The sequence below is a fragment of the Oratosquilla oratoria genome, chromosome 17, assembly GCF_046742065.1.
Source record: "Oratosquilla oratoria isolate Oo_2021 chromosome 17, ASM4674206v1, whole genome shotgun sequence".
In the NCBI taxonomy this organism is placed as follows: domain Eukaryota; kingdom Metazoa; phylum Arthropoda; class Malacostraca; order Stomatopoda; family Squillidae; genus Oratosquilla; species Oratosquilla oratoria.
In genome coordinates, this window is record NC_134793.1 from 25,249,382 (window position 1) to 25,276,881 (window position 27,500).

Here is a 27,500-nt window from a genome sequence, read left to right on the forward strand (position 1 = left end):
GATATATTGAATCAATATCGTTTCTTTTCTCGTGATTTGAAATGACAGTGTTGTAGAATTCTAGTAGGTTAGTCCGGCAGGAACGTTCCCGTCTGAATCCATGCTGGCTATCATTTATTAAACAAATACTTTCTAAATGGTGTTCAATAACATCTCTGATGATAGTTTCCCTCATTTTTCCTACAATTCAGGTTAAGCTTATAGGCCTGTAGTTCATTGGCTTCTTTTTGTAACCCTTTTTGAGTATGGGAGTAACGTTAGCTAACTTCCATTCTATTGGGACATCTCCGGATAAGATTGATTCTTTTAATAATTTCTAACGGAACAGCAACAGTTTACTTTTTTTTTTTATTTATCTTATTTATTGATTTATTTATTTATCTATTTTTTTGCTCTACGATCCTTGGATGACAACCGCCAGGTCACGGTGCTATTTTTTTTATTTATTTATTTATTTTTTTTTTACAGTAATGAGTAATTTTCTCTTAGACTTATCACAAGCGTCAGCTAGGGCTTGGATGCGAGGTGTTTCGTATACAAATACCGAGCGAAAATATTTGTTTGGAATATCACACATTCCTCCATACGAATATTCAAGATGACCGTCAGCAGATAATAGTGTACCAATGTGATGCATAATAGCTCCCATGCATCTAATGCATTTCTAGTATTCTTTGGGATTATCAGCAATATTCATTTCATATTGCCGCTTTTTTATTGTCACTTTAAAACCCCTGTGTATTGCCACATAGCTTTGATAGTCGTTAGGTGCACCAGAACACTTGTATATCTTATAAGCTTATCTCTTCTTAGTAATACTTCTTTCAGTTTCTTTTATCAAACCATTTTGGGCGAGCTTGATTTTGGGGGTTGTCTGTCCTTAAACGAGGTGTAAGTACGAACCATCTTAGTATGCGTATTTTGAAAATGTACTTCCCACGTCTGATCTACATCATACGGTATATGGTATCTGGCGTTTCAAATAAGGTATCCAATCCAATTCATATCATGTGATAGTTAAATGATGACCATATTAGTATTAGAAGTACTGTTATTGTTATCAGTGATTTATTGTTTGTTATAGCGATAATTTCAGTTGTTGCCACCCTTCCTTGCCACTTGCTTAGGAGAGTAGCTGCCACAGTTGTTAATGGCTGGTTGATGCTAATAAAAGGTACATAATAAGGAAAACAAACGAGTGTGCCTGCATAAGAACTAGGTACTCGGTCACATGCCAACACTAGATGTTGAAGCGTAAAGCGAAACCGGTCAGGAATAAACTCTGAACTCAGATCTAGACCCGTGACTTCTTTTTCTTCTTTCCTCAACTTGTCACAATGTGTCTACATTAGACGCACACTACAAATGGTGAGATATGAAGAAAACTAACAAAATAATATAAAAATAATCGAAAAAAAAAATAATGATGATCATAAAGATGGTATATGTGTCACCACACACACACAGAGAGAGAGAGAGAGAGAGAGAGAGAGAGAGAGAGAGAGAGAAGAGAGAGAAGAGTGATAGAGGGAGGGAGAGAGAGAGAAAGACAGAGAGAAGTGAGAGAGAGAGAGAAGAGAGAGAGAGAGAGAGAGAGAGAGAGAGAGAGAGAGAAGAGAGAGAGAGAGAGAGAGAGAGAGAGAGAGAGAGAGATAGAGAGAGAGAGAGAGAGAGAGAGAGAGAGAGAGAGAGAGAGAGAGAGAGAGAGAGAGAGAGAGAGAGAGAGAGAGAGAGAGAGAGAGAGAGAGAGAGAGAGAGAGAGAGAGAGAGAGAGAGAGAGAGAGAGAGAGAGAGAGAAAGAGAGAGAAAACAAGTGTGGCTGCATAAGTAGAATTAGGTCACCAGGACGCAAGCCAAAATCCAAGTGTTACCTTGGAACGGAGCCAGAATGTCAAACATTAATGACAGCTATAGACAGTACTACTTGCCGCAGCATGTTCGGATTGTCAACGACTAAACTAATTTTCCCACTGGTTTCTCACCAATGAAGATAATATTCTGCACGCCCATAATGTATACACACATACATACATATATTCTCTCTCCGTTTCTCAATCTGCACTGTCCTCTTTTCCCTCAATCAGGTCATCTGTAGTTGTGGGGCATTTGTCTTCTCCAAGGAGACCGGGTGGACCTTGGTAACTATTGAACAATGGTTTGCTATCGAATGCATATAAAGTGTTCTCCGGGATCCTTTCAAGTGGACTGGGTCAGGTTTGGGATGGAGGGGGGGGTCAGTTTTGTGGGGGAGGGGGGTAGGCGGGCTTTAGGAGTGAATGTTCGACTCTAGACCGTTTGCAGGCGATGAAGCAACTAATCGGGAAAGCGACAGAATGCGGTGTACCTCTCTGCTTGGCTTTTGTAGATTGCGAGAGGGCCTTTGACTCGGTGGAACAAATAGCAATGCTGAATTTGCTACGCAAGCAGGGTACAAACGAGCAGATCGTGGGAGTTTGGGAAAAAGATATGTGCGAGGGGTACCGCTATAATCCGACTACATTGGGATGCAGAGGAGATCAAGATCGAGAGGGGAGTGCAATTTGGCCCAAATTGTTTGCAACTTGCTTGGACGATATTTTCAAGGAGATGAGCTGGGAAAGGAGGGGTTTGAAGATTGGTGGCGAATGCTTGAACCACCTAAGATTTGCGGATGACATTGTTCTTGTTTCAAAAAGAGCAGAGAACTTGCAAGATGTGCTGAGTGGTCTGCGCGGGGAAGGTCTCGAGGTGGGTTTGAAAGTGAATGGAAGTGGAGCCAGTGATGTTCAATACGAGGGTTTGGGGTAAAAAGATTGTAATTGATGGTGAGAGTCTTGAAAAAGTTGAGGAGTATAATTATTAGGGCCAGATGGTGAGGGTGACGAAGGATCATGATAATGTAATGAGAAGACGCATTACAATTGGTTAGAGAGTGTTTGGTGAGTGTGCTTAGGTCCTCAGAGGCTCTCTACCTTTATGTTTGAAATATGGAATTTCCAATCGGTGCATTCTGCCAGCAGTGGTCTGCGGGTGTAAGACTTGGAAGCTGACGGGGCCGATGGAAGCGGGGCTGGGAACTGCGCAGAGGAGAATGGAGAGATCTTTAGAGTGGGGGAGGTCGTGTCCTCGTCTTCCTTAGGCACGATAGAAAGCGTACAAAGACCCCGCTAGTTTCACTCACCGGGCTCGGTTCCCTCTCCTGGTACGCTTTCAGCATATTCACAAGACATAATTGTTGACTCCGCCTCCGGTTCGGAGTGGCAACAATGTAGTAAAGTTCTCCTACTCGTTTCACTACTACGTAGGGTCCACCGAACTTGTCCCTGAAGGGCTTACCTAGAAAATATAGCAATACCAACACTTTATCACCGGGATTACATTCCCGCACTTTGGCGTTTCTACCATAGTTTTATTTCCATGTTTCCCGAGCACTTTCTAAACTTGCTCTGGCCATTTTCCAACATATGACCAACTTACCTTTTATGTCAGTCACCGTCTTCAACATGTCCTTGGAGGCAGAACTATGACCTTTCAATAAACACTCTTTCAGGATATTAAGGGGTCCTGGAACCTTGTGACAGAACACTTATGCAAAAGCAGAGAAGCCCAGTGATTTGTTAGGTACCTCGCGCACTTGGTCCCACACTATATCTTTTTTCTAAACACCACTTCTTTAACATTATTTTTAGTGTTTGGTGGTACCGTTTAAGGGCACCTTGACTTTGGGGATGGTAAGCACTCGACGTGAATTTAGTTATACCCAGTGCTCCCAGGCTCCGCACAACCTCTCAGGACAAAAAAAGAGACCCCTGGTCCCGAGGTAACACCCACTTCGTAAATAAGCTAATCAGTTCATACAACACCACCTTGGCGCGCACTTTACGTAATGGTATCGCCTCGGGGTACCTAGAAAATATATTCATAAAGGTGAGAATATACTCATGCCTTCTAACAGTCGGAGGCAACAGCCCTACCACATTCACAGTAACTTTAGCAAAGGTTTCCTTTCCCACAGGGATTGGCTATAAAGTAGCTACAGGTACAGGCTGGTTAGGTTTTCTTACCACCTGACAACTGTGACAAATATGACAGTGCTGTGCCGCATCCCTCGATAATCCCTGGCCAATAGAAATGTTGCCAGATACGGTCTGAAGTTTTAAGTACACCCAAATGTCCAGAAAAGGGGCTATCGTGTCCTAGCCGCATAACTTCTTCCCGGTAGACCCTAGACAACATCACTTGCTGTCTCTTGGACCAAATTGTATTATCAGTGGGGCAGATACTTTCCGCCTACCGGCGGAATAGTACTCCCCCTTCCAAGTAATACTCCTCAGAGAGTTTAATGCCACTCTGTGCTCTTTCATAAAGATCTCGTAATTCGGGGTCAACTTTCTGCAAGTCACTGAGACTTCTTACTCCCGCTTCTCTCTCTTCCATAAATACATACATACATATACCAAGGCTTTTTCCCCCTTCCAAGGGAGGTAGCCAGAAAGGGAAAGGCATAAAAACACTCCCACCCATTTCATCCCTAAATACACTCCACACCCCTCCCACCCTCCCTCTCATCTGAGCACCTCCTGGATGACGGGTCATCCCTGCACCCTGCCCACCGCCCTGGGTCAGAAGCAGTGTCGCAAGACACAGTACATCCACAGCAAGGCCGCTTCATTTAATCGGCGACCCCCCCCTCTCCGTCCCCCTTTGCATATAAGGCGAGGACGGGGAGAAATCCCTTCGGGCTGCGTCAAAATTCACTCACACATACTACCCCCCCCCACCCCACCCCGCCCATTCCTCCTCATGCAGTCACAACATCATCCATATACAACCATTCTCCACTCACCTCTGTCTTCCGTCCTCTCCCTTCCTTCCTCAACAGACATTCCCCTCTTCCCCAAAGCCCCCTTCACCCCATCCATCCACCTCATCCTAGGACGTCCCCTCATGTTCACTCCCTCCTACACTTCCGTTTCACTCTCGTTCCTCCTGGAGCAGGGGCCTCGGGTCAGTCTCTGCCTTGACCTGGGCTTCCTCACTTGGGTGTTTTTACTTGGGGTTCGTACTGTCCTCACACTCAGATTTTCCATAGTTTTCCTCACTCGAGAAATATCTAAATATGAAAAAAGTATGATCCGCCTCCACGTGGTGCATCCTAGAAACGTCATAATAATTGACGGCTAAATGGATCATGATTTTACCAACCGTACCATTTCAATCACTCTACAGTATATTGCAAGAGTGGGAGGAAGGGAGGAGATAGATCTTCCATTACGCACTGTGGTGACAGAGACGCCCCTCATGAACTTTTTTTATGGTGTCTCGTAAGTTGCATCGTAGTATACTTTTTCATATATAATCATTTCAATTTCCGATCTGAGTGTCACTCTTCCGACCGTATACGTTGGTACAACAGTATTCAAAGATTCAAGAAGACAATGAATATGAGATAATGAAAGCCATAAGCTAATCTAGATGTGAAAAACAATGAGCGCTATGTACTCAAGTAATGTTCAATTTTGACTCATTACATTAATTGGGGCTGGAGGGAGGGAGGGAGGGAGAGAGGGAGGGAGCAAGACGCTGCGCTTCCCGCCATCAGTCCAGTATCAAAAGATAATCATATAAACCTCATTTCCTCGTTTCTGTGTCACTTTATGGGATATGTGAAAGTACAGTCATATTCATGACTACTTTATATCACAGAAGACAAGTTAATTTTTACAACCAGCCTCATAATGACTGGACACAGCGATAATAAGTAAAATGCTGTATAAACATTAGAATTATATTCCTTATCTTGTACCCGATATTATTACTTTCTTTCTTTGCACCATCGAGATGGAAAGCTTTGAAATAGGTGAACAAGGACTGCTTCATCCTTATATGTACATGAAATTTCTGTAACTCGTATAGTCACTGAGCTAAGTGAAGAAATATAACTATATTTTAAGGAAGCTTGAGGTTTCAGCCAACTCATCGGAGGAAGGGTGAGCAGGGCTGCCAACCAAAAATGCGGGATCGACCGAGATTCCTTGAGTGAACTGCCTATAAGTCTTGTCCATTCATTAACCAATCTCTTGGTAAGCCAGTTCTTGTCTATTTTCTTCTTAAATCTAAATTTGTCCAACTTAAATCCAAATAAAAAAAGAAATGCTATCAAACAGTTATAAGTTTGGGATTATAAAAATTCTATCCCAGCCACTAGCAGTTAACCTAATAGAATTTTAGAACTGTAGTAATAGAAATATGTCATATTATCGAGTACAATTGGTGCGATTTGATGTTTTTTTGTTGTCAAATTTTGATGAGTAGGTCCTTAATCACTCTACTTATTTTGTACATGTATTTTCATTCAATATGTTTATATTTTATACTTTCAGATCTTTAAGATCCATATTTTCTGAATGCATATATTTCTATGATTTTAGATGGCTTCATGGGGCTGCCGACACTACCCTGACTCCCTCTGTTATATGCGGCGAGTATATAAAGAAGAGAAACAAAAATTCTCCTTGGAAATGTTGGCGAATATTTGTGAAGTCTACCAGAACTATTACGGGATGCTAGTTGGGGACCAGGACAAGCACAGGGCCCCTTGCTACTGTTGTGAGAAGAAAACGCAGTAAGGTTGGCTGTGAGATGAGGAGAGGTCCCTGAAATTCTCCAACCCACGGGGCTGGCTAGAGCCAAACACCACTGCAGAAACTTTTTCTTTTATTTCATTTATTTATCTATTTATTTATTTATTTATTTATTTATTTATTTATTTATTTATTTATTTATTTATTTATTTATTTATTTATTTATTTATTTATTTATTTATTTATTTATTTATTTATTTATTTATTTATTTATTTATTTATTTATTTATCTATTCATTTATTTATTTATTTATTTATTTATTGCATTGCGGATTATAGCAAGCGGTGGAAAGGAAAGATTGCTACTGCTGTGCATTATTCAGATATTCCATTATCAATTGTTTCAATTCCTCACTGCTACAAATATCCTGTGTCAGTGTCACCGCTCCAGGTGAAGTCCAAGAGGAGTATTTTGATTAAGAGGAGGACATGGATGCTGAGGACTTGGTTTACCTGCATGAGATACCAAAGAAAGTTCCTCACTTCCCAAGCCAAAAAGAAGTAAAGAACTTGGTCAGGGATATCGTATCGTTCTAACCAAGTCCAATGTAGAGCTCTTCATCTCCAGGATGAAGCAGTGGAACTTGGTCAAAGAGGAAGTGCAGGTGACATGTCAGAGAAGTCGGGACGAGCCTTTCTCAGGCTTGGTCTCCAGGGAGGCTTGTGCTCATGTCACCACTACACATAAAGTTGGGGTTGATGAAGCAGTTCGTGAAGGTTCTCAACCAGGAATCAGCCGCTTTTAAGTATCTTCTTAACTTCTCCCTAAAGTTATCTAAGGCCAAAATCAAAGGTGAAATTTTTGTTGGACCTCAGATAAAGAAGGTTCTTGAGTCTACCAAGTTCTTCAATGATCTCAGTAGGATTGAGAGAATGGCATGGAAATGTTTCATAGCAGTTGTCAAGGGCTTCCTGGGTAACCGAAGAACTGAAAACTATCAGCAGCTGGTGCAGGATCTGGTAAAAGCTTTTGGCGCCATGGGATGCACGATGTCCCTTAAACTTCACATGCTGGACGCTCATCTGGACAAATTCAAAGACAACATGGACAACTGCTCAGAAGGAAAAGGTGAGCGATTCCACCAAGATGTGAAGGAGATTGAGCGGAGGAACCAGGAAACACTACGATGAGAAAATGATGTGGGCTATATCCGGGATCTGGTGAAGGAATGAGACCTGAACGACAACCGCGAATCCAGGAAATCCATTCACTTCTGACGTGTTTAAGTTGTTTTACAACTGTCATTTGTTTTAACTTGTTTTTATAAGCTTGTGTCATAAAATAAATATATAATTTGATCGTATGAACTAATAAGAAAGTGTGAATATTTTCGAAATATCAAAGTGATCACAAAACCAAACTTTTGATTAAGTTATATTTTTTTTATATAATAATGGGATATGACAAATCAGAAAATGACACTTAAAACCGGGGAACAAAAAATGTATTACCAGGTGTGTGCTATGGGCGTCCAGAATATTTCATTTATTGATGAGAAACCAGTGGGGGAATTAGTTTAGTCGCAGACACTCCTGCGGCATGTAGTACTGGGTTACGTCGTGCCAGCAGCAGGGCAGATATACCTCACCTGCATTTGGTAGGGTTCTTCTGACGCATTTAGGTAAAGTACAATGAAATTTCACTTTTGATTTTTATGATGCTTGATATATTCTCTTAAATGATAAAAAACTGAAGAAGTATACATGTGCCTGGAGATAACACCTTGGTCAAATCACGAATCCTTATGTCCAATGTTTTCTTATTCCCTTCCTGTCCTCGGCAGAGGCTTCGAAGGGTCATCCTGACGTTACAGTCATGATGTGATCTTCTCGCAATGGAAAGGAAGTGAATTCCATTTGAACCTTCTTGAATGTTAGGATACTAGAACTGAAAACCAAAATATTCAGTCAGTATACGTTATTAACGTCATCAAGGACCACATAAAACTATGGTTTTCACTGCACAGAGAGTATATAACAGGGCAAAACGAAAGTCTATAGCGAACATATATATATATACATACAGTACATATATATATATGTATACATATATGTATATACATACACACACACACACACACACACACACACACACACACACACACACACACACACACACACACACACACACACACACACACACACACACACACACACACACACACACACACACACACACACACACACACACACACACACACACACACACACACACACACTCACACACACACACACACACACACACACACACACATATATATATATATATATATATATATATATATATATATATATATATATATATATATATACATATATATGCATGTGTGTGTGTGTGTGTATGAATGCATGGATGTGTGACAGCTATGAGGGCAAGCAAGCAAGCGCTATGCCATCACTCAGGTTTACACTTACTGGTCAGTATCATTTCGAAGCCAGTTGCCACTTTATTTCCGTCCCCAGAGTCTGAGATGAAGGTTGCGGTGAAATAAGTTTTGTTGGACATTTTATACCATCCTTTGGAACTCATATCCATGCGACTGCCGCATACCGTCCTGTATGAAATTATTTGCTTGTTATTATGTAGAAATCTTGAGAAGGAAGGGATTTTGATTTTAGTAATTAGGGTCTGGTATTATCGGAGTTCTTCAGTTGAAAAGAAAAGAGAAAAAGGTTTCCGAATGTGACGCTGCTCCAAGTACCTACACCATACACCATCCCGTGTGCATCACTATGGATGATTCGTGAGAAGGAACGAGGAACAGGACAACAAGAGGAGGAACACTCACCAAACCAGGTCGCCTGTGATAACCAGGCGGTCGTGATGACAGCCCGATGCATCGTAGATCTCGGAACCGTTCTCAAAGCTGACAAGGAAAGATTCAACTGCAGGGAGCTAAAAAACAAAAAACAAAAACAAAAAAAAAAAACGGATTTTAGTACTTCGCCACTATCGTTTTTATCGTTTGGGACAAGATCTCATCGAAGAGGCGGAGTCATAGAAGTAGTAAAAGGGAGAGTTGAGGACGAATGGAGGCATAGTGTGCGTTCACTCAGTTCAGAATTAACAAAAATCTACTCTTTCAACGTCTGAAATGTATAAAGTTCGGAACTTAAAGAAATCGGAATGTGCACTATATAACATAAGGTCTCTCCCCCTTCCATGTATGGGAGATGGCCAGCCAAGGCACGAACCCTTGACCCATCCCTGACCATCTATTTTCCCCTTTTGTCTTGGCTCTCTTTGGATCAAAGGCCATGTCTAATCCTCGATCGCTCCCTAGGAGGCCGGAAGTCCTCAAAGTCACAATTTCCGTCTCAACTTTGCTCTAGCCTGTGGGCAAGATACTTCTCGTGTTCCTCGAATTAGTATTAGTCTTTTTTCTTTTTCTTTTACGTTTCCTGACTTCCACAACACCTCTATATGTACATAAGTGCCCCATCTCAACCAACATCATCAGTTATTATCGCCAATCCCCAAAATCAATAGCATCACCACTAGCGTCATTATTTACTCACTTTGACTGAGAGGGTGCAGTTGCAGCCCTCAGGGTAATCCTTCGGGTAGTTGGGACTTGACCACTTACGCTGGACAGTACCCTTGACGCTGTTGTCAACAGAGATGCTTTCGTCGCAGTCTCACACAGGGCCTGGTCATCGGAAACAAAGAACCACGGGTTACATCTTCTCTCTTCCTTAGTGCTACATCAACACAGTTGAAATAGAATATACACACACATACATTCATACATGCATACACACATGCATACATTCGTACATACATACATTCATACATGCACACATACATGTATACATACATACATGTATACATACATACATACATACATACATACATACATGCATACATACATACATACATACATACATACATACATACATACATACATACATACATACATACATACATACATACATACATACATACACATATATACATACACCGATCCGATAGGAGAGAGAGAAAACGAAGAGAGTAAATCTTACTGAAGATGAATTATTACCTGAAATAGTTGTAGGGTTATGCGAAGGTGTAATGGTATCCGGAGGAGAGCTGCTCTCCATGGTAGTCCAGGGGCAACCTTCTTCGCAAAATGTGAACAAAAAGATGTCAAAGCCAGGCTGGTACAAGAAGAAGAAGAAGAAGAAACGTGAGTAGTGATAAAAGACTGCACGAATGATAAGAGCACAGCTCCAAAGTGACGTGACTTCAGAGGACCAAGCTACTCGAATCAGGTCACCAATAGAATAAAGATGCATCAAATATTCAAATGAAAGGAATTAAGATTAAAGAAAAATCCTCCAACACAAATACTCATAATAACCAACACTCAAACACACACAACACAGCACAGAAACATAAATGAATTGCATTTGATGCTGAACAAGAATTAGGAAGAAAACAATTGAAAAGTGAAAACAAAATATCAAAAGAGGGAAAGGTCATGAAAGAATGTTTATCTATCTATTTATCAAGAGCTTTTTCCCCTTCATAAGGGGGGTAGCCAAGTCAAAGGGACGTGCCCACTCCCATCCATTCCACTCCCATCTATCACTCTTTATCCCCTCACATTTTAACTCCTCATGAATGACGGGTCATCCTTGTATCTCGCCCACTTCCTGGATCAGAAGTAATGCAGCAAGACAATACATCCATAGTAAGGTCGCTTCACTTAATCGGCTTCCCCGCGTCTCGATCTCTTCATGCAGAAAAAGAGAGAAATCTCTTTGGGCTGCGTCAAAATATCATTCACGCACAGACACCTCCTATTCCCCTCATCCCCCGTCCTACCTTCCTTGCATAAAAAAAAAAAACTTCTATACACCGTCTCTCTCCACTCATCCCTATCAACTATTTCCTCCCTTCCTTGCTCAACAGACACTCCTCTCTTTCTCAACGCTCCCTTCGCCCTATCCATTCATCTCATCCTTGGTCGTCCACTCAAGTTCACCACATCTTTTCAAAACAGAAAGTGAAACAGAAAAAGCCAAGTCGAATGATAAGGATATCAAGGCGATTATAGAGAAGGCTAAAGGAGTAGAGAAAACTAAGGAGAAAAAGAAATCAATCTGAAAGGGACCATAGAACTTCGGAGGAAGAAAAAATCATTGAAAAGATAATGGCGACATTTAAGAGAGGGGGGGCGGGGGCATATCTTCCAACAACAAAAGTTTATAGGGGTGGGAGGGAAAAGGGACGAGAATGTTCCTCTGCCATGTCTAGCACCTTTCCTTTATCAGTAAAAGCCATTGAGGAATAGATACGTTTTCAGGTTGGTTCCTCTTTCATGATGTCAATATTCTACCTTAGTTGCCAAGAAACTGTTTGAGCAGTGGAGGATATTGCTAGGATATATATACTTTATACTTACCATGCCATCCAAACAATCTGTATTTGCCCGCGTTTTTGAAGGAGACTGATCCTGTGCCGAGGGTCCCACTCCCAGCATCAGCACCATCATCGTCATCAAAGCCGTCGTCTGCCATAACTTATCCATGATTCCAACTCTGTGATACAGGGAGATACACGAAAAGGTCAGGTGGTGACAAAGATCCGGGCAGCATCTAAAAATTCACAGGAGTGATAAGAAATTAAGTGAACTCATTTCAAGCCCATATTCGGTTCATATATTGTGGGCGTCACCAAGCGATCCTTTTCATCTGTGGGAGAAACCTCCACACGCCATTGCAACTAAACGTAGTCTGATCAACCCTTTGACGTCTGTATTCGTCGCTTGTATTTGGGGTCTCGGCTGTCGCGAGGCGGTTGTAATCAGACAAGGGAAATCCACCCAGAAGCCAAGGAGTTGACTCCATCAGTGAAGGACTTTGATCCTCACGGTTGTGATTGAGGAGAAAGATTGGTGGGGGAAGAAAGATGGGTCAAAATGCGCACCAGGTTAGGCAGCGGAAAACATGCAAAATACAGGAAAACGGTTTGCAGGCAACTGTGCAGGGAATTTGTGAAAGGAAAAGGACATCAATTCACTAGAATCAGCATAGAGAAGAATAACCAAAATCATACATGTCCTTAGAAATACACCTTACGAAGAGAGGCTTAGGCACCTTAACTTACACTCACTGGAAAGATGTAGAGTGCGGGGTAATTTAATAGAGGTGTTCAAGTGGATCAAAGGCTCTAACAAGGGTGATGCAAACAAGGTCATCATATAAAAACAACAGGGCAGGACTCGCAGTAATGGTTATGGTTATAAATTGGACATTTTAGATTTAAAAAGGAAATAGATAAGAATTGGTTTACTAACAGAGTGGTCGACGAATGGAATCAAATTAGTAACCATAGAGCAAGCGCTGAAACTATCAGTTGTTTTAAGAAACGATTAGACAACTTTATGGATGGGGACAAGTGGTGATGGATACAGAACTGCCTAGTGTAGGCCTTATGGTATCTTGCGGTCTCCTTCATTCCTATGTTCTTATGTTCTTAAGTAAAAGAAAAAGCAAAGAATTCTTTATGGATGAAGCAGAATTCTTTGCCTATATATAAAACTGTTTTTTCACACATGTATACATATTTCCCATGTTTCTTTGTGCAACTTGGTGGCACATTTCAGTGTTCTGGGTTTCCAGCGTGGTTTTATTTTTTCACTTTCACCAAAAGCAAACGGTCTACATCTAGAGACTGAGAGCTAGTTGATGATGAGAATTGCACATTCTATCAACGTTGCTCAGTTTAGCCACAAACTAAGGGCCGAGAAACAGCTTTTGGGAAATGGTTCTTGACGAGGAGCAAGCATGTGCGCATCGGGAGGATAAACATTTTCTTTTACTCACAAAAGGAGAGACGCCACTCTTGCCTTGCACAGATTCCAATAAATCACTGGACTTGTGTCTCCTGTGTGTTAGACTGAGTACTCTAATGCAGGACCAAAGAAAAGAAGCCTCGGTACCTTGGTGTCTCTGGTGATCATCCTAGTTCAAAACGATGTCAGTCTCTGAACTCTTAGAATTCCATTCGTCTTCATAAAGGATGGAAACACCTCGACTCATGTGGATGTGCTCTTGCGTTTATATCTCAGGGGGTCTCAGCCTCTTTTCGCTTGCATCCCAAACCCATGTACTGCCGTTGTCCAACCTACCTGAGGATTATCTTAACACTGACTAAAGTGGTGGCATAGCGCTTGCTTGCTTGCTTGCTTGCTTGCGCTCATACCTGTCACACATGCATTCATTCATACACATACACACACACATGCATACATATATGTATATGTATATATATATACATATATATATATATACATATATATATATATATATATATATATATATATATATGTATATGTATATATATATATATGTATATATACATATATATATGTATATATATATATTTTTGCTAGTAACCACGAGGAAATTAAAGAACGGAATACTGAACATTAGAGACTACAATCATTGTATTGATTGGGACAATTCCCAAGAAATTGTTTCAAGTAATTCTTATTTGATAAGGAATATAATTGAATCGTGTCTCATTAAAAAAACTTTTAATGAAAATCTCAATTTAAGCACTGGTCTTTTTTTAAACTAGATAATTTTGTTATTAACCAAATTGTAGGACAATGTCCCAAAGCTCCGCCTTAGCCATCTTGTGTGACCTTTTTTCACCTGTGTCAACTGTCACCCATTTTTATTTATTTATTCTTGTTATTATTATTTTCTATTATATATATTTATTATTATTATTTCTATTTTTGTTTCTTTGTAAAACAATCCTTATGTATTTATGTTGAATCACATGTGTTAATTGTCACCATTCTTATTTCTTGTTATTATCATTTATTTTTTGTTTCTTTGTAGGATATTTCTTATGTATTTATGTTGAATGTCCTTTTATCACCTTGTCAATTGTCATCCTTATGTATTTATGTTGAGTGACATTTTATCACCTGTTTCAATTTTCACCCATTTTATTTTTGTTTCTTTGTAAGATAATCCTTACGTATTTACGTTGAGTGACCTCTCCTGTTTTCTATACTTTTGTATAAGTTATACTTTGTTGTGACACTATGTACTTTGAAAATGTCGTAATAGACGAAAACGTTCAGTATTCCGTTCTTTAATTTCCTCGTGGTTACTAGCAAAAATCTTTATTCACGTGTTTTTTGTGATTACTGTTGCATATATATATATGTATATATATATATATATATATATATGTATATATATGTATATGTATATATATATATATATATGTTCGCTATAGACTTTTGGTTTGCCTTGTTATATACTCTCTGTGCAGTGAAAACTATAGCTTTACGTGATCCTTGATGACGTTAATAACGTATACTGACTGAATATTTTGGTTTTCAGTTCATATACCCTAACATTCAAGAAGGTCCAAATGGAATTCACTTCCTTTCAATTGCCAGAAGATCACATCATGACTGTAACGTCAGGATGACCTTCGAAGCCTCTACCGAGGACAGGAAGGGAATAAGAAAACATTGGATATAAGGATTCATGATTTGACCAAAGTGTTACCTCCACGCACATGTGTACTTCTTCCATATTTGACCATTTATGAAAATATATCAAGCATCATAAAAATCAAAAGTGAAATTTCATTGTAGTTGTCCTAAATGCGTCAGATGAACCCTACCAAATGCAGGTGAGGTATATCTACCCTCCTACTGGCACGACGTAACCCAGTACTACATGTCTCAGCATTGCTGGACTGTTTGCGACTAAACTAATTTCCCCACTGGTTTCTCACCAATAAATAGAACATTCTGGACGCCCATAGCACACACCTGGTAATACATTTTTTGTTCCCCGGTTTTAAGTGTCATTTTGTGATTTCTCATATTCCATCCACTAACATAAAAAAATATTTCTCTCTAAACCTTCCAACCTCCTACGCAAGGCCCAACCCGGAAATGAGTCATCACCGGAAACACTAACTCCCGGGGACACATCTGACTCAGACGCCTGTAAGCATTCATAGAGGGTAGACGTGTCTTTAAGCTGCTCTCTGTGTATTAATCTAATACGTTGATAATATTACCATGGAAAAAGAAAGTGGTGCTAACAAGAAAAAGAGAATCTTTACGGAATTCTGACAAAAGAATCTTTACGAAATATTAATGAGAAAATATTTACGAAACATTGCCAAGAGAATCTTTACCAAATGTTAACAAGAGAATCTTTACGAAATATTACCAAGAGAATCTTTACGAAATATTGCTAAGAGAATCTTTACGAAATACTGCCAAGAGAATCCCCATTCCACTCCACTAACATAAGAAAATATTTCTCTCTAAACCTTCCAACCTCCTACGCAAGGCCCAACCCGGAAATGAGTCTTTACGAAAACCCGGAAATGAGTCTTTACGAAATGTTGCTAAGAGAATCTTTACGAAATATTCCCAAGAGAATCTCCACTCCACTCCACTAACATAAAATAATATTTCTCTCTAAACCTTCCAACCTCCTACGCAAGGCCCAACCCGTAAATGAGTCATCACCGGAAACACTAACTCCCGGGGACACATCTAACTCAGACGCCTGTAAGCATTCATAGAGGGTAGACGTGTCTTTAAGCTGCTCTCCGTGTGTTAATCTAATACGTTAATAATATTACCATGGAAAAAGAAAGTGGTGCTAACAAGAAAAAGAGAATCTTTACGGAATTCTGACAAAAGAATCTTTACGAAATATTAATGAGAAAATATTTACGAAACATTGCCAAGAGAATCTTTACCAAATGTTAACAAGAGAATCTTTACGAAATATTACCAAGAGAATCTTTACGAAATATTGCTAAGAGAATCTTTACGAAATACTGCCAAGAGAATCCCCATTCCACTCCACTAACATAAGAAAATATTTCTCTCTAAACCTTCCAACCTCCTACGCAAGGCCCAACCCGGAAATGAGTCTTTACGAAAACCCGGAAATGAGTCTTTACGAAAACCCGGAAATGAGTCTTTACGAAATGTTGCTAAGAGAATCTTTACGAAATATTCCCAAGAGAATCTCCACTCCACTCCACTAACATAAAATAATATTTCTCTCTAAACCTTCCAACCTCCTACGCAAGGCCCAACCCGTAAATGAGTCATCACCGGAAACACTAACTCCCGGGGACACATCTAACTCAGACGCCTGTAAGCATTCATAGAGGGTAGACGTGTCTTTAAGCTGCTCTCCGTGTGTTAATCTAATACGTTAATAATATTACCATGGAAAAAGAAAGTGGTGCTAACAAGAAAAAGAGAATCTTTACGGAATTCTGACAAAAGAATCTTTACGAAATATTAATGAGAAAATATTTACGAAATATTGCCAAGAGAATCTTTACCAAATGTTAACATGAGAATCTTAACGCAATATTATCAAGAGAATCTTTACGAAATATTGCTAAGAGAATCTTTACGAAATATTGCCAAGAGAATCTATATACATAAATAAAGTTTTTCAGTTTTGAAAATTTCCTGGCGTTTTAATGACCACCTTCCGAAATTTTATTGCCTTTATGATTGACCTAACGAGAAAGAGAAACAGAGGGAGAGACGAGGGGAGAATTTGACGACAACGTCAGTAGACTTTGACGACTCCTTTTGGAGACTGAAGACTCCTTCGGGAGATTTTGAAGACTCCTTCGCCAATAGGGGAAGAAGAACCTGATCAATCCATCGTGTGCATTCCAAGATCAATTTTCAGTAAGACAGAAGAAGAAGCCGTAGCCGTGATTATGCCCGAAGAAATTTACACTGTGGATTATTCTAAAGACCTTTCACTGGGGACATCGTTAGAAAGATAAGGAAGATTTGAATTTCCACTTATGTGTTTAATGTATTTTTCATGTACAAAATCGTAGTAGGTCTAAATGAAATTATGGAATTTATTGTTACTCTTTTATTTTCCCATTTTGGTACATTAAACTGCCCTACGGGCAGGGCGCGAAGCCGTAGGCCAAGCACACCTGGTGAAGCCAGATCCGGGTGCTTGTTATTATGTAAAAAGATTATTTAATCAGAAGTTTGGTTTTCTGATCACTTTGATATTTTGAAGTGTTTATATTTTTGATTTTTTTTATCAGTTCATATGATCAAATCAACAGAGTATATATTTATTTCATGACACAAGCTTATAAGAAACAAGTTAAAACAAATGACAGTTGTAAAACAACTTAAACACGTCAGAAATGAGTGGATTTCCTGGATTCGCGGTTGTCGTCCAGGTCGCTCTCCCACACCAGCTTCCGGATATAGCCCACATCATTTTCTCATCGTAGTGGTCCTGGTTCCTCCGCTCTATCTCCTTGACATCTTGGTGGAATCACTCGCCTTGTTCTTCTGAGCAGGTGTCCATGTTGTCTCTGAATTTGTCCAGATGAGCGTCCAGCATGTGAAGTTTAAGGGACATCGTGCATCCCATGGCGCCAAAAGCTTTTACCAGATCCTGCACCAGCTGCTGATAGTTTTCAAACATAAAGGTAGAGAGCCTCTGAGGACCTAAGCACGCTCACCAAACACTCTCTAACCAATTATAATGCGTCCTCTCATTACATTATCATGATCCTTCGTCACCCTCACCATCTGGCCCAAATGATTATACTCCTCAACTTTTTCAAGACTCTCACCATCAATTACAATCTTTTTACCCCAAACCCTCGTCTTGAACATCACTCTGGCTCTGCTTCCATTCACTTTCCCGATTAGTTGCTTCATCGCCTGCAAACGGTCTAGAGTCGAACATCCACTCCTAAAGCCCGCCTCCCCCCTCCCCCACAAACCTGACCCCCCCTCCATCCCAAACCTGACCCAGTCCACTTGAAAGGATCCCGGAGAACACTTTATATGCATTCGATAGCGAACCATTGTTCGATAGTTACCAAGGTCCACCCGGTCTCCTTGGAGAAGACAAATGCCCCACAACTACAGATGACCTGATTGAGGGAAAGAGGACAGTGCAGATTGAGAAATGGAGAGAGAATATATGTATGTATGTGTGTATATATTATGGGCGCCCAGAATACTATCTTGATTAGTGAGAAACCAGTGGGAAAATTAGTTTAGTCGTTGACAATCCGAACATGCTGCGGCAAATAGTTCTGTCTATAGCTGTCATAAATGTTTGACATTCTGGCTCCTTTCCAAGGTAACATTTGGATTTTGGCTTGCGTCCTGGTGACCTAATTCTACTTATGCAGCCACACTTGTTTTCGCTCTCTCTTTCTCTCTCTCTCTCTCTCTCTCTCTCTCTCTCTCTCTCTCTCTCTCTCTCTCTCTCTCTCTCTCTCTCTCTCTCTCTCTCTCTCTCTCTCTCTCTCTCTCTCTCTCTCTCTCTCTCTCTCTCTCTCTCTCTCTCTCTCTCTCTCTCTCTCTCTCTCTCTCTCTCTCTCTCTCTCTCTCTCTCTCTCTCTCTCTCTCTCTCTCTCTCTCTCTCTCTCTCTCTCTCTCTATCTCTCTCTCTCTCTCTCTCTCTCTCTCTCTCTCTCTCTCTCTCCCTCTGTGGTGACACATATAGCATCTTTATGATCATCTTTATTTTTATTCGATTATTCTTTATATCATTTTGTTGGTTTTCTTCATATCTCACCATTTGTAGTGTGCGTCTAATGTAGACACATTGTGACAAGTTGAGGAAAGAAGAAAAAGAAGTCACGGGTCTAGATCTGAGTTCAGAGTTTATTCTTGACCGGTTTCGCTTTACGCTAATACATCAAATGTTGGCATGTCACCGAGTACCCAGTTCTTATGCAGCCACAATCGTTTTCCTTATTATGTAACTTTTATTAGCATCAACCAGCCATTAACAACTGTGGCAGCTACTCTCCTAAGCAAGTGGCAAGGAAGGGTGGCAACAACTGAAATTATCGCTATAACAAACAATAAATCACTGATAACAATAGCAGTACTAATATGGTCATCATTTAACTATCACATGATATGAACTGGATCGGATACCTTATTTGAAACGCCAGATACCATATACCGTATGATGTAGATCAGACGTGGGAAGTACATTTTCAAAATACGCATACTAAGATGGTTCGTAATTACACCTCGTTTAAGGACAGGCGACCCACAAAATCAAGCTCGCCCAAAATGGTTTGACAAAGAAACTGAAGGAAGTATTGCTAAAAAGAGATAAGCTTATAAGATATACAAGTGTTCTGGTGCACCTAACGACTATCAAAGCTATGTGGCAATACACAGGGGTTTTAAAGTGACAATAAAAAAGAATACTAGAAATGCATTAGATGAATGGGAGCTATTATGCATCACATTGGTACACTATTATCTGCTAACGGTCATCTTGAATATTCGTATGGAGAAATGTGTGATATTCCAAACAAATATTTTAGCTCGGTATTTGTATACGAAACACCTCGCATCCAAGCCATAGCTGAAGCTTGTGATAAGTCTAAGAGAAAATTACTCATTACTGTAAATAAAAAAAGTAACACCGTGACCTGGCGGTTGTCATCCAAGGATCGGAGAGAAAAAAAAAATAAAATAAAATAAAATAAACTGTTGCTGTTCAGTTAGAAATTATTGAAAGATAATCAACTATATCCGGAGATGTCCCAAGAGAATGGAAGTTAGCTAATGTTACACCCATTTTCAAAAGGGGTGACACAAAGAAACCAGTGACCTACAGGCCTAAAAGCTTAACTGCAATCATAAGAAAAATTATGGAAACTAATCAGAGATGCTATTGAACACCAATTAGAAAGTAACTGTTTAATAAGTGATAGCCAGCATGGATTCAGACGGAAACGTTCCTGCCGGACTAACCTACTAGAATTCTACAACACTGTCATTTCAAATCACGAGAAAAGAAACGATATTGATTCAATATATCTGGACTTTGAGAAGGTTTATGATACCATCCCGTACGAAAGATTACTTGCTAAGTTAGTTTCCCATAGAATAAGAGGTAGCCTATTAAGTTGGACTAGTAATTGGTTAAACGATCGTAAGCAGACTTGTTCTAAAAGGCAAAACCTTTAGATAAAAAAATGTTACATGTGTAATTCCTCAGGGTTCCCTTTTTGTGCCACTTCTATTCATAGTATTTACAAATTATATAGACTTGACTGAAATCTATTGTCTCCAAATTTGCTGATGATACAAAACTGCGGAATGATCACTTAAACCAATTAGATGTTCAAGAAGATTTAGATAAACTACAGCAATGGTCTAAAAAGTGGCTAATGTAAGGGAACTTACAGGATCATCAAAAGTGACGAAATTTTCACACTGAATTCGAATCAGACAAGAAAGGGTGGTTTCAAACGGTCAGGAAGTAGATTTCAATTGGAAGTCGGTAGAAACAACTTCGCCAACCGTGTAGTAAATGATTGGAATAAACTTCCTGCACATGCAGTGCAATGCTGTACAGTTCGAAGTTTTAAGATTCATTTAGAGAAGCGCCTAAGAAATATGCTGTAATGCCTGCCATTTTCTAATCTATTTCATTTCATTTATCTATTTATTATTCATTTAGCTATTATCATCTATCTGTTTATTTTCTGTTATATATAATTTTTTATAAATGATTGTTGTTTTTGTTTGTTTTTATCTGTCATTGTTTATTGATCTTATTCATTTCTCTACTACTTTACTTATTTGTTTTCCATTCATTTTTCAGCATCCGACCTAGATGATATGGACCAAAAGGTCCCCTGTCGGCATGCTCCTCCGTTGTAGTACTGGGTTACGTGGTACCAGTAGAAAGGCAAATAGACCTCACCAGCATTTGATTTGGCTCATCTGACGCATTTAGGTCAAGTACAATGAAAACTCACTTTTGATTTTTATTATGCTTGATATATTCTCATAAATGCTTAAATTTCGCAGAGGAATATGTGTGCCTGTAAGGGACACCCTTGTCCAATCATGAATCCTTACAATCAAAGTCTTGTTATACACAGTCCGTCTTCGGTCGAGGCTTCGAGGGTCCTCCTGGCTACAGTCGAGATGCGATCTTCTCGTTATGGAAATGAAGGGAATTCCATTTGGACCTTCTTGAGTGCTAATTGACTGAAAAACGAAATATTCAATTAGTATACGTTATCAACGTTATCAAGGACCACGTAAAACTATAGTTTTCAATGGATAGAGAATATGTAACAAGGCAAACTCAAGAGTATAAACATGTAGTTCTTTTTATAGATGAAAACAAAAGCATATAGTGATCATGAAGATATATGTATATATATATATGTATATATATATATATGTATATATATAAATATATACACACATATATATATATATGTGTGTATGTGTGTGTATATGTATGTATGTATGTATGTATGTATTTATGTATGTATGTGTGGTGTGTGTGTCTGTGTGTGTATGTATGTGTGTGTGTGTGTGTGTGTGTGTGTGTGTGTGTGTGTGTGTGTGTGTGTGTGTGTGTGTGTATGTATGCATGTAGGTGTGTATGTATGTATGTTTGTATGCATGTATGTATGTATTGATGTATATATGTATGTATATATTTATGTATGTATGTATATATGTATGTATGTATGTATGTATTTATGTATGTATGTATGTATGTATGTATGTATGTATGTATGTATGTATGTATGTATGTATGTATGTATGTATGTATGTATGCATGTATGTATGCATGTATGTATGTATGTATGTATGTATGTATGTATGTATGTATGTATGTATGCATGTATGTATGCATGTATGTATGCATGTATGTATGTATGTATGTATGTATGTATGTATGTATGTATGTATGTATGTATGTATGTATGTATGTGTGCATGTATGTATGTATGTATGTATGTATGTATGTATGTATGTATGTATGTATGTATGTATGTATGTATGTATGTATGTATGTATGTATGTATGTATGTATGTATGTATGTATGTATGTATGTATGTATGTATGTATGTATGTATGTATGTATGTATGTATGTATGTATGTATGACCTTTATGAGTGGAAGGTTTACACTTACAGTCGAGTATCATTTCGAAGCCAGTTGCCACTTTATTTCCGTCCCCAGAGTCTGAGATGAAGGTAAAGCTCACTTCAGCGAAATTAGTGTTAAGATAATGACGGTCATAGCTAGCCACGGCAGTGCCGCATATCACCCTGTAAGGCGAAAAAAGAGGAGAAGGCGTTTTTTCCTTGTCATTATGTAAATATCTTGAGAAAGGAGGGGGGGGGTTGATTTTAGCAATTGGGGTCTAGTCTCCTCAGAGTTATTCAGTCGAGGAGAAAAAAAAAAAAAAATCCGAATATGACAGATACCAAACAAGAGGAGGGCCACTCACTCAGGGTAGGTGTGTTTGACAACCAGGCGGTCGTAACTGCAGTTCGAGGCATTGTAGATCTCGGAATTGCTCGCAAAGCTCAAATTGAAGGAACCAAATCCATTGTACTAAAAATAGAACCAACAGGCAACCGATTTCAATACTTCACCATCATCGTTTCTATCGTTTGCGACAAGAGGTGGAGTCACAGAAGTAGTAAAGGAGAGAGTTAGTGGGTGCACACTCAAATTCAAAATTAACGAAAGGAAATATTCTACTCTTTCAACGTCTAAAATATATGAAGTTTTGAACTTGTAGAACTCAGGAAAAAATCCTAACGCCTAAACTATTCTAGAAATCGGAATGTTTACCTGTCTATATACCGTATGGTCTCTCCCCCTTCCTTATATGGGAGGTGGCCATCCAAGGCACGAACCCTTCACTTATCCCTTACCGTTTGCTTTCCCCTTTGGTCTTGGCTCACTGAGTGGATCAAGGGCCATCCCTAGGAGGCCAGGATTACTTAAATTCAGACTTTCCGGAAATCGATTTGAACTTTCTAAGTTTAGAATTCATAAGTGTCGTTGGATTTCCCTTAATCCAGGAGCTCTAGTGTCAGTGGTTTCTGACCCATCTCAACCAACATCATCAGTTATTATCGCCAATCCCCAAAATCAACACCATCACCATTATCTACTCACTCTGACTATGAGGGTGCAGTAGCAGTCCTCCGGGTAATCGTTCGGGTAGTTGGGACTTGACCACGTATGTCGGATTGTACCATTGGAGGAATCTTTCACAATAATTACTCTGTCGCAATCTCCACAGGGGTCTGGTCGACGGAAACAAAGAACCAGAGGTTACATTCTCTCTCTTCCTTAGTTCAACATCAACACGGTTGAGTTACAATATACATACATACACACACACACACACATACATACATACATACATACATACATACATACATACATACATACATACATACATACATACATACATACATACATACATACATACATACATACATACATACATACATACATACATACATACATGCATACATGCATACATACATACATACATACATACGTACATACATACATACATACATACATACATACATACATACATACATACATACATACATACATACATACATACATACATACATACATACATACATACATACATACACCGATCCGATAGGATCGAGAGTAAACGTAAAAGACTGAAAACTACCGAAAATTAATTATTACCTGAATCATTTATAGTGGTATCCGAAGGACAGCAGCTCTCTATGGTAGTCCAGGGGCAAACATCTTCGCAGAATTTTTCCAAAAAGCTGTCAAAGCCAGGTTTCTAGAAGAAGAAGAAGAAGAGGAAGAAGAAGAAGAAGAAGAAGAAAAGTGAGTTGTAATAAAAGACTGCACGAATGAAAAGAGCACAGCTCCAAAGTGACGTGACTTCAGAGGACCAGCTTTGTCGAATCACGTCACCAACAGAATAAAAGTACATGAAATATTCTAATAAAAGGAATTAAGGTAAAAAAATGCTCGAACACAAAGACTCATAATAACCAACACTCAAACATACACAACACTGCGCAGAAACATAAATTGATAATAGTATTTGAACATTAATATCCATGTGAACAAGTTGCTTAAACGCGGCCAAGAAAACATGGGCTGGAAGTGAAGCGTTTATTCCTTACGATTCGTCAACTGACTTTTTCAAGGGAATGAGCATACTGGGTCGTTCAGAGTTTATAGATACGCTTGGTAGCTCATGGAGGTATGTGAGCGTGGCACGCTGTGCTCTGATTGGCCCGCTGAGATGCCCAAGAGACCCGATCGTGAAGCGCTATGCCCGCTGAGGTTTATGCCCAGGTGAAGCTGCCAGCCTTATCATTGATGTTGGGACGGGTAGTGATATATGGAGCTTCTATGGATTTTCTGGTCTTCTTATCCATACCTTTTGTAATACCTCGGCCCGCTTCTATTGTGGAAGGTGTCCAGATTCGTCCACATGCACTACCATGGCGTTGGTAAGCCTATGGTGACGGACGTCGGCCTATGCTCCCTGAATGATCCTTGTGTTCGGCCCCCAGGAAATCCATAGAAGCTGCATATATCACTACCCGTCCCAACATCACGATCGGTTGCCTCAATATTCTGCCTTAGTTGACGAGAGACTGTTTGAGCAGTGGAGGATAATCCTGGGGTATACACTTTAAACTTACTATGCCATCATAACAATCTGTATTTGCTTGTGTCGTTGAAGGGGGCTGATCCTGTGTCGAGGGTCCGACTCCCAGCATCAGCACCATCATCATCATCATCATCATCATCAAAGCCGTCGCGTGGCATAACTTATCATCCATGGTTCCAACTCTGTGAGTCAGCGAAAGAGATAGAGGAAAAGGTCAAGTGACGACAAAGAAGGGTGAAGGAGAAAAGGTGCGTCAAACTGCGCACCCCGTTAGGCAGGGGAAAACATACACAATGCAGGACGAACGGTTTTGCAGGCAACTGCTGAGAACCTTTTATAAACCCTAGTCATGAAGTTGGAGTAGGACGGAGGAGAAGGAAAGTATTTTCACTTTTTTTTTCTGTGCAGGAAAGTTGAAATAAGTATATATACATATATATATACATATATATAAATATGTTTGATTGAATACGACAGCATTCTGGAAGTTGTTGAATTTCTTTCTTGTATTTTCTATTTTTCTAATTATATTCTTCCCTTGAATAGGGTGGGCATAGACCAATTCATTATACTTCTCCATTTTATTGCACAACGTTTCGTCTTTAATAAGACATCTTCTGGTATTTCTGTTTTAAAGATACAATAGATATTTATGATACTAGTCTGAATTACATTGATTATTACACATTAACAATTTATATCATATCTTACAATTGCATTTACATTTTAAATTTGAATGAATAATAACACTAAAGATAATATTATTGATAATAATAATGATAATAATAATATTAAAAACTACTTCTTGCCTTAGGTGAAAAGGATGGCGAGTCGGCTACATAGTAAGCCGCGGTGACCTTCTCCTATGGAGGTGTGAGGAGATTAGCGGATTACCCGTGACCTCTGCCCTTTTAAATGGTTCAGAGACCTGATGAGGAGAGGGGGTGTGTGGAGGGGGTGGGGGAGGAGGAGGAGGAGGAGGGAGAGGAGAGGGTGAAGCTGAGGAGGAGGGGGTGGTAGAGGCGGAATGTTGCAATTTTTGGTTATACAATTTGGTTATACAATTTTTGGTTATATATTGTATAACCAAAAATTGCAACATTCCGCCTCTACCACCCCCTCCTCCTCAGCTTCACCCTCTCCTCTCCCTCCTCCTCCTCCTCCTCCCCCCCACCCCCTCCACACACCCCCTCTCCTCATCAGGTCTCTGAACCATTTAAAAGGGCAGAGGTCACGGGTAATCCGCTAATCTCCTCACACCTCCATAGGAGAAGGTCACCGCGGCTTACTATGTAGCCGACTCGCCATCCTTTTCACCTAAGGCAAGAAGTAGTTTTTAATATTATTATTATCATTATTATTATCAATAATATTATCTTTAGTGTTATTATTCATTCAAATTTAAAATGTAAATGCAATTGTAAGATATGATATAAATTGTTAATGTGTAATAATCAATGTAATTCAGAATAGTATCATAAATATCTATTGTATCTTTAAAACAGAAATACCAGAAGATGTCTTATTAAAGACGAAACGTTGTGCAATAAAATGGAGAAGTATAATGAATTGGTCTATGCCCACCCTATTCAAGGGAAGAATATAATTAGAAAAATAGAAAATACAAGAAAGAAATTCAACAACTTCCAGAATGCTGTCGTATTCAATCAAACATGTTTAAAAGAGAACCTGCTCCCAAAATACACAAATATATATATATATATATATATATATATATATATGTATATATATATATATATATATACATATATATATATATATATATATATATATATATATAAAGAGGAGTTTTTCCCTCAGACGCAGACACAACAATCAACATAAGAATTTACTGTAAGCCAAACCTGACTAGGTCCCTAGTTATGAGAAACAACACAACACCAAAAATCATGAAGGAAGCCTCTACCAATGTAGTTTATAAGTTTTCATGCCAGGAGGGCTGCTGTGACGGCTCCTTTTCCTGCATTGGTAGAACCTTCACCACACTAACACTTCATTGACCACCACGACATGAAGCCACCACTTAACACATTAGTACACAATACAATTATACTCCACAAAGAAATAAAGTTCAAAAGACTGCAGATTGCTGAAGCTGTTGCTATTACTACTCAGCGGCCCTCCATCAATGTACAGCAAGCTGCAGATTTCATCCTCCCGTCAGCCCGCCCCCAGGAACATCATGCCCAACAAAAACAACAAGATCAAGGTGCATCCGAACCCCTACTAGAGCGATACCTCCACCAAAACCCTCAACAACATAAAAATTCCCAGCCCACAGGACCCCAAACCAGAAGTCGAGCGAAACTTTCCTCCACAGGCTCCGGAATAAGACTGATATCTTTGCCTACCTCTCCCAGTGACCT

At 39.4% G+C, this 27,500-nt stretch overlaps 4 protein-coding genes across 5 annotated transcripts in view; 1 reads left to right on the forward strand and 3 right to left on the reverse strand.

The window, feature by feature from the left end:
* LOC143034518 (uncharacterized) overlaps nt 1–27,500 on the reverse strand; it is a 110,027-nt gene that overhangs the window by 51,611 nt on the left and 30,916 nt on the right. The window lies entirely within an intron of this gene.
* LOC143034517 (uncharacterized) overlaps nt 1–27,500 on the reverse strand; it is a 49,627-nt gene that overhangs the window by 20,827 nt on the left and 1,300 nt on the right. The window contains exons 2-7 of one of the 2 annotated variants that reach the window (XM_076200681.1): nt 25,145–25,295; nt 24,162–24,264; nt 23,604–23,734; nt 22,924–23,030; nt 22,605–22,741; nt 21,520–21,658 (exon numbers count right to left, since the gene is read on the reverse strand). In XM_076200681.1, coding sequence (XP_076056796.1) covers nt 21,651–21,658; nt 22,605–22,741; nt 22,924–23,030; nt 23,604–23,734; nt 24,162–24,264; nt 25,145–25,285 — 627 coding nt within the window. In that variant the 5' untranslated portion in view covers nt 25,286–25,295 and the 3' untranslated portion in view covers nt 21,520–21,650. Of the gene's footprint in view, nt 1–12,013; nt 12,150–21,519; nt 21,659–22,604; nt 22,742–22,923; nt 23,031–23,603; nt 23,735–24,161; nt 24,265–25,144; nt 25,296–27,500 lie in introns of those variants that run through there. The other variant, XM_076200680.1, reaches the window with a different exon arrangement.
* LOC143034524 (uncharacterized) overlaps nt 1–27,500 on the forward strand; it is a 52,968-nt gene that overhangs the window by 7,662 nt on the left and 17,806 nt on the right. The window lies entirely within an intron of this gene.
* LOC143034691 (adhesion G-protein coupled receptor G6-like) lies at nt 9,019–10,706 on the reverse strand. The gene is made up of 4 exons (XM_076201062.1): nt 10,646–10,706; nt 10,143–10,261; nt 9,413–9,519; nt 9,019–9,178 (listed from the first exon to the last, which is right to left on the reverse strand). Exons 1-4 carry the CDS (start codon nt 10,704–10,706, stop codon nt 9,019–9,021), a joined length of 447 nt encoding a protein of 148 aa, XP_076057177.1.

What these genes read in the sequence shown, in the direction of transcription:
- LOC143034691 (XM_076201062.1), bottom strand. Translation starts at nt 10,706, where the DNA reads ATGGAGAGCAGCTCTCCTCCGGATACCATTACACCTTCGCATAACCCT. An exon ending in TAACCCTACAACTATTTCAG is followed by an intron (nt 10,262 to 10,645) that starts GTAATAATTCAT and finishes GCCCTGTGTGAG; the next exon opens with ACTGCGACGAAAGCATCTCT. An exon ending in ACTGCACCCTCTCAGTCAAA is followed by an intron (nt 9,520 to 10,142) that starts GTGAGTAAATAA and finishes TTTGTTTTTTAG; the next exon opens with CTCCCTGCAGTTGAATCTTT.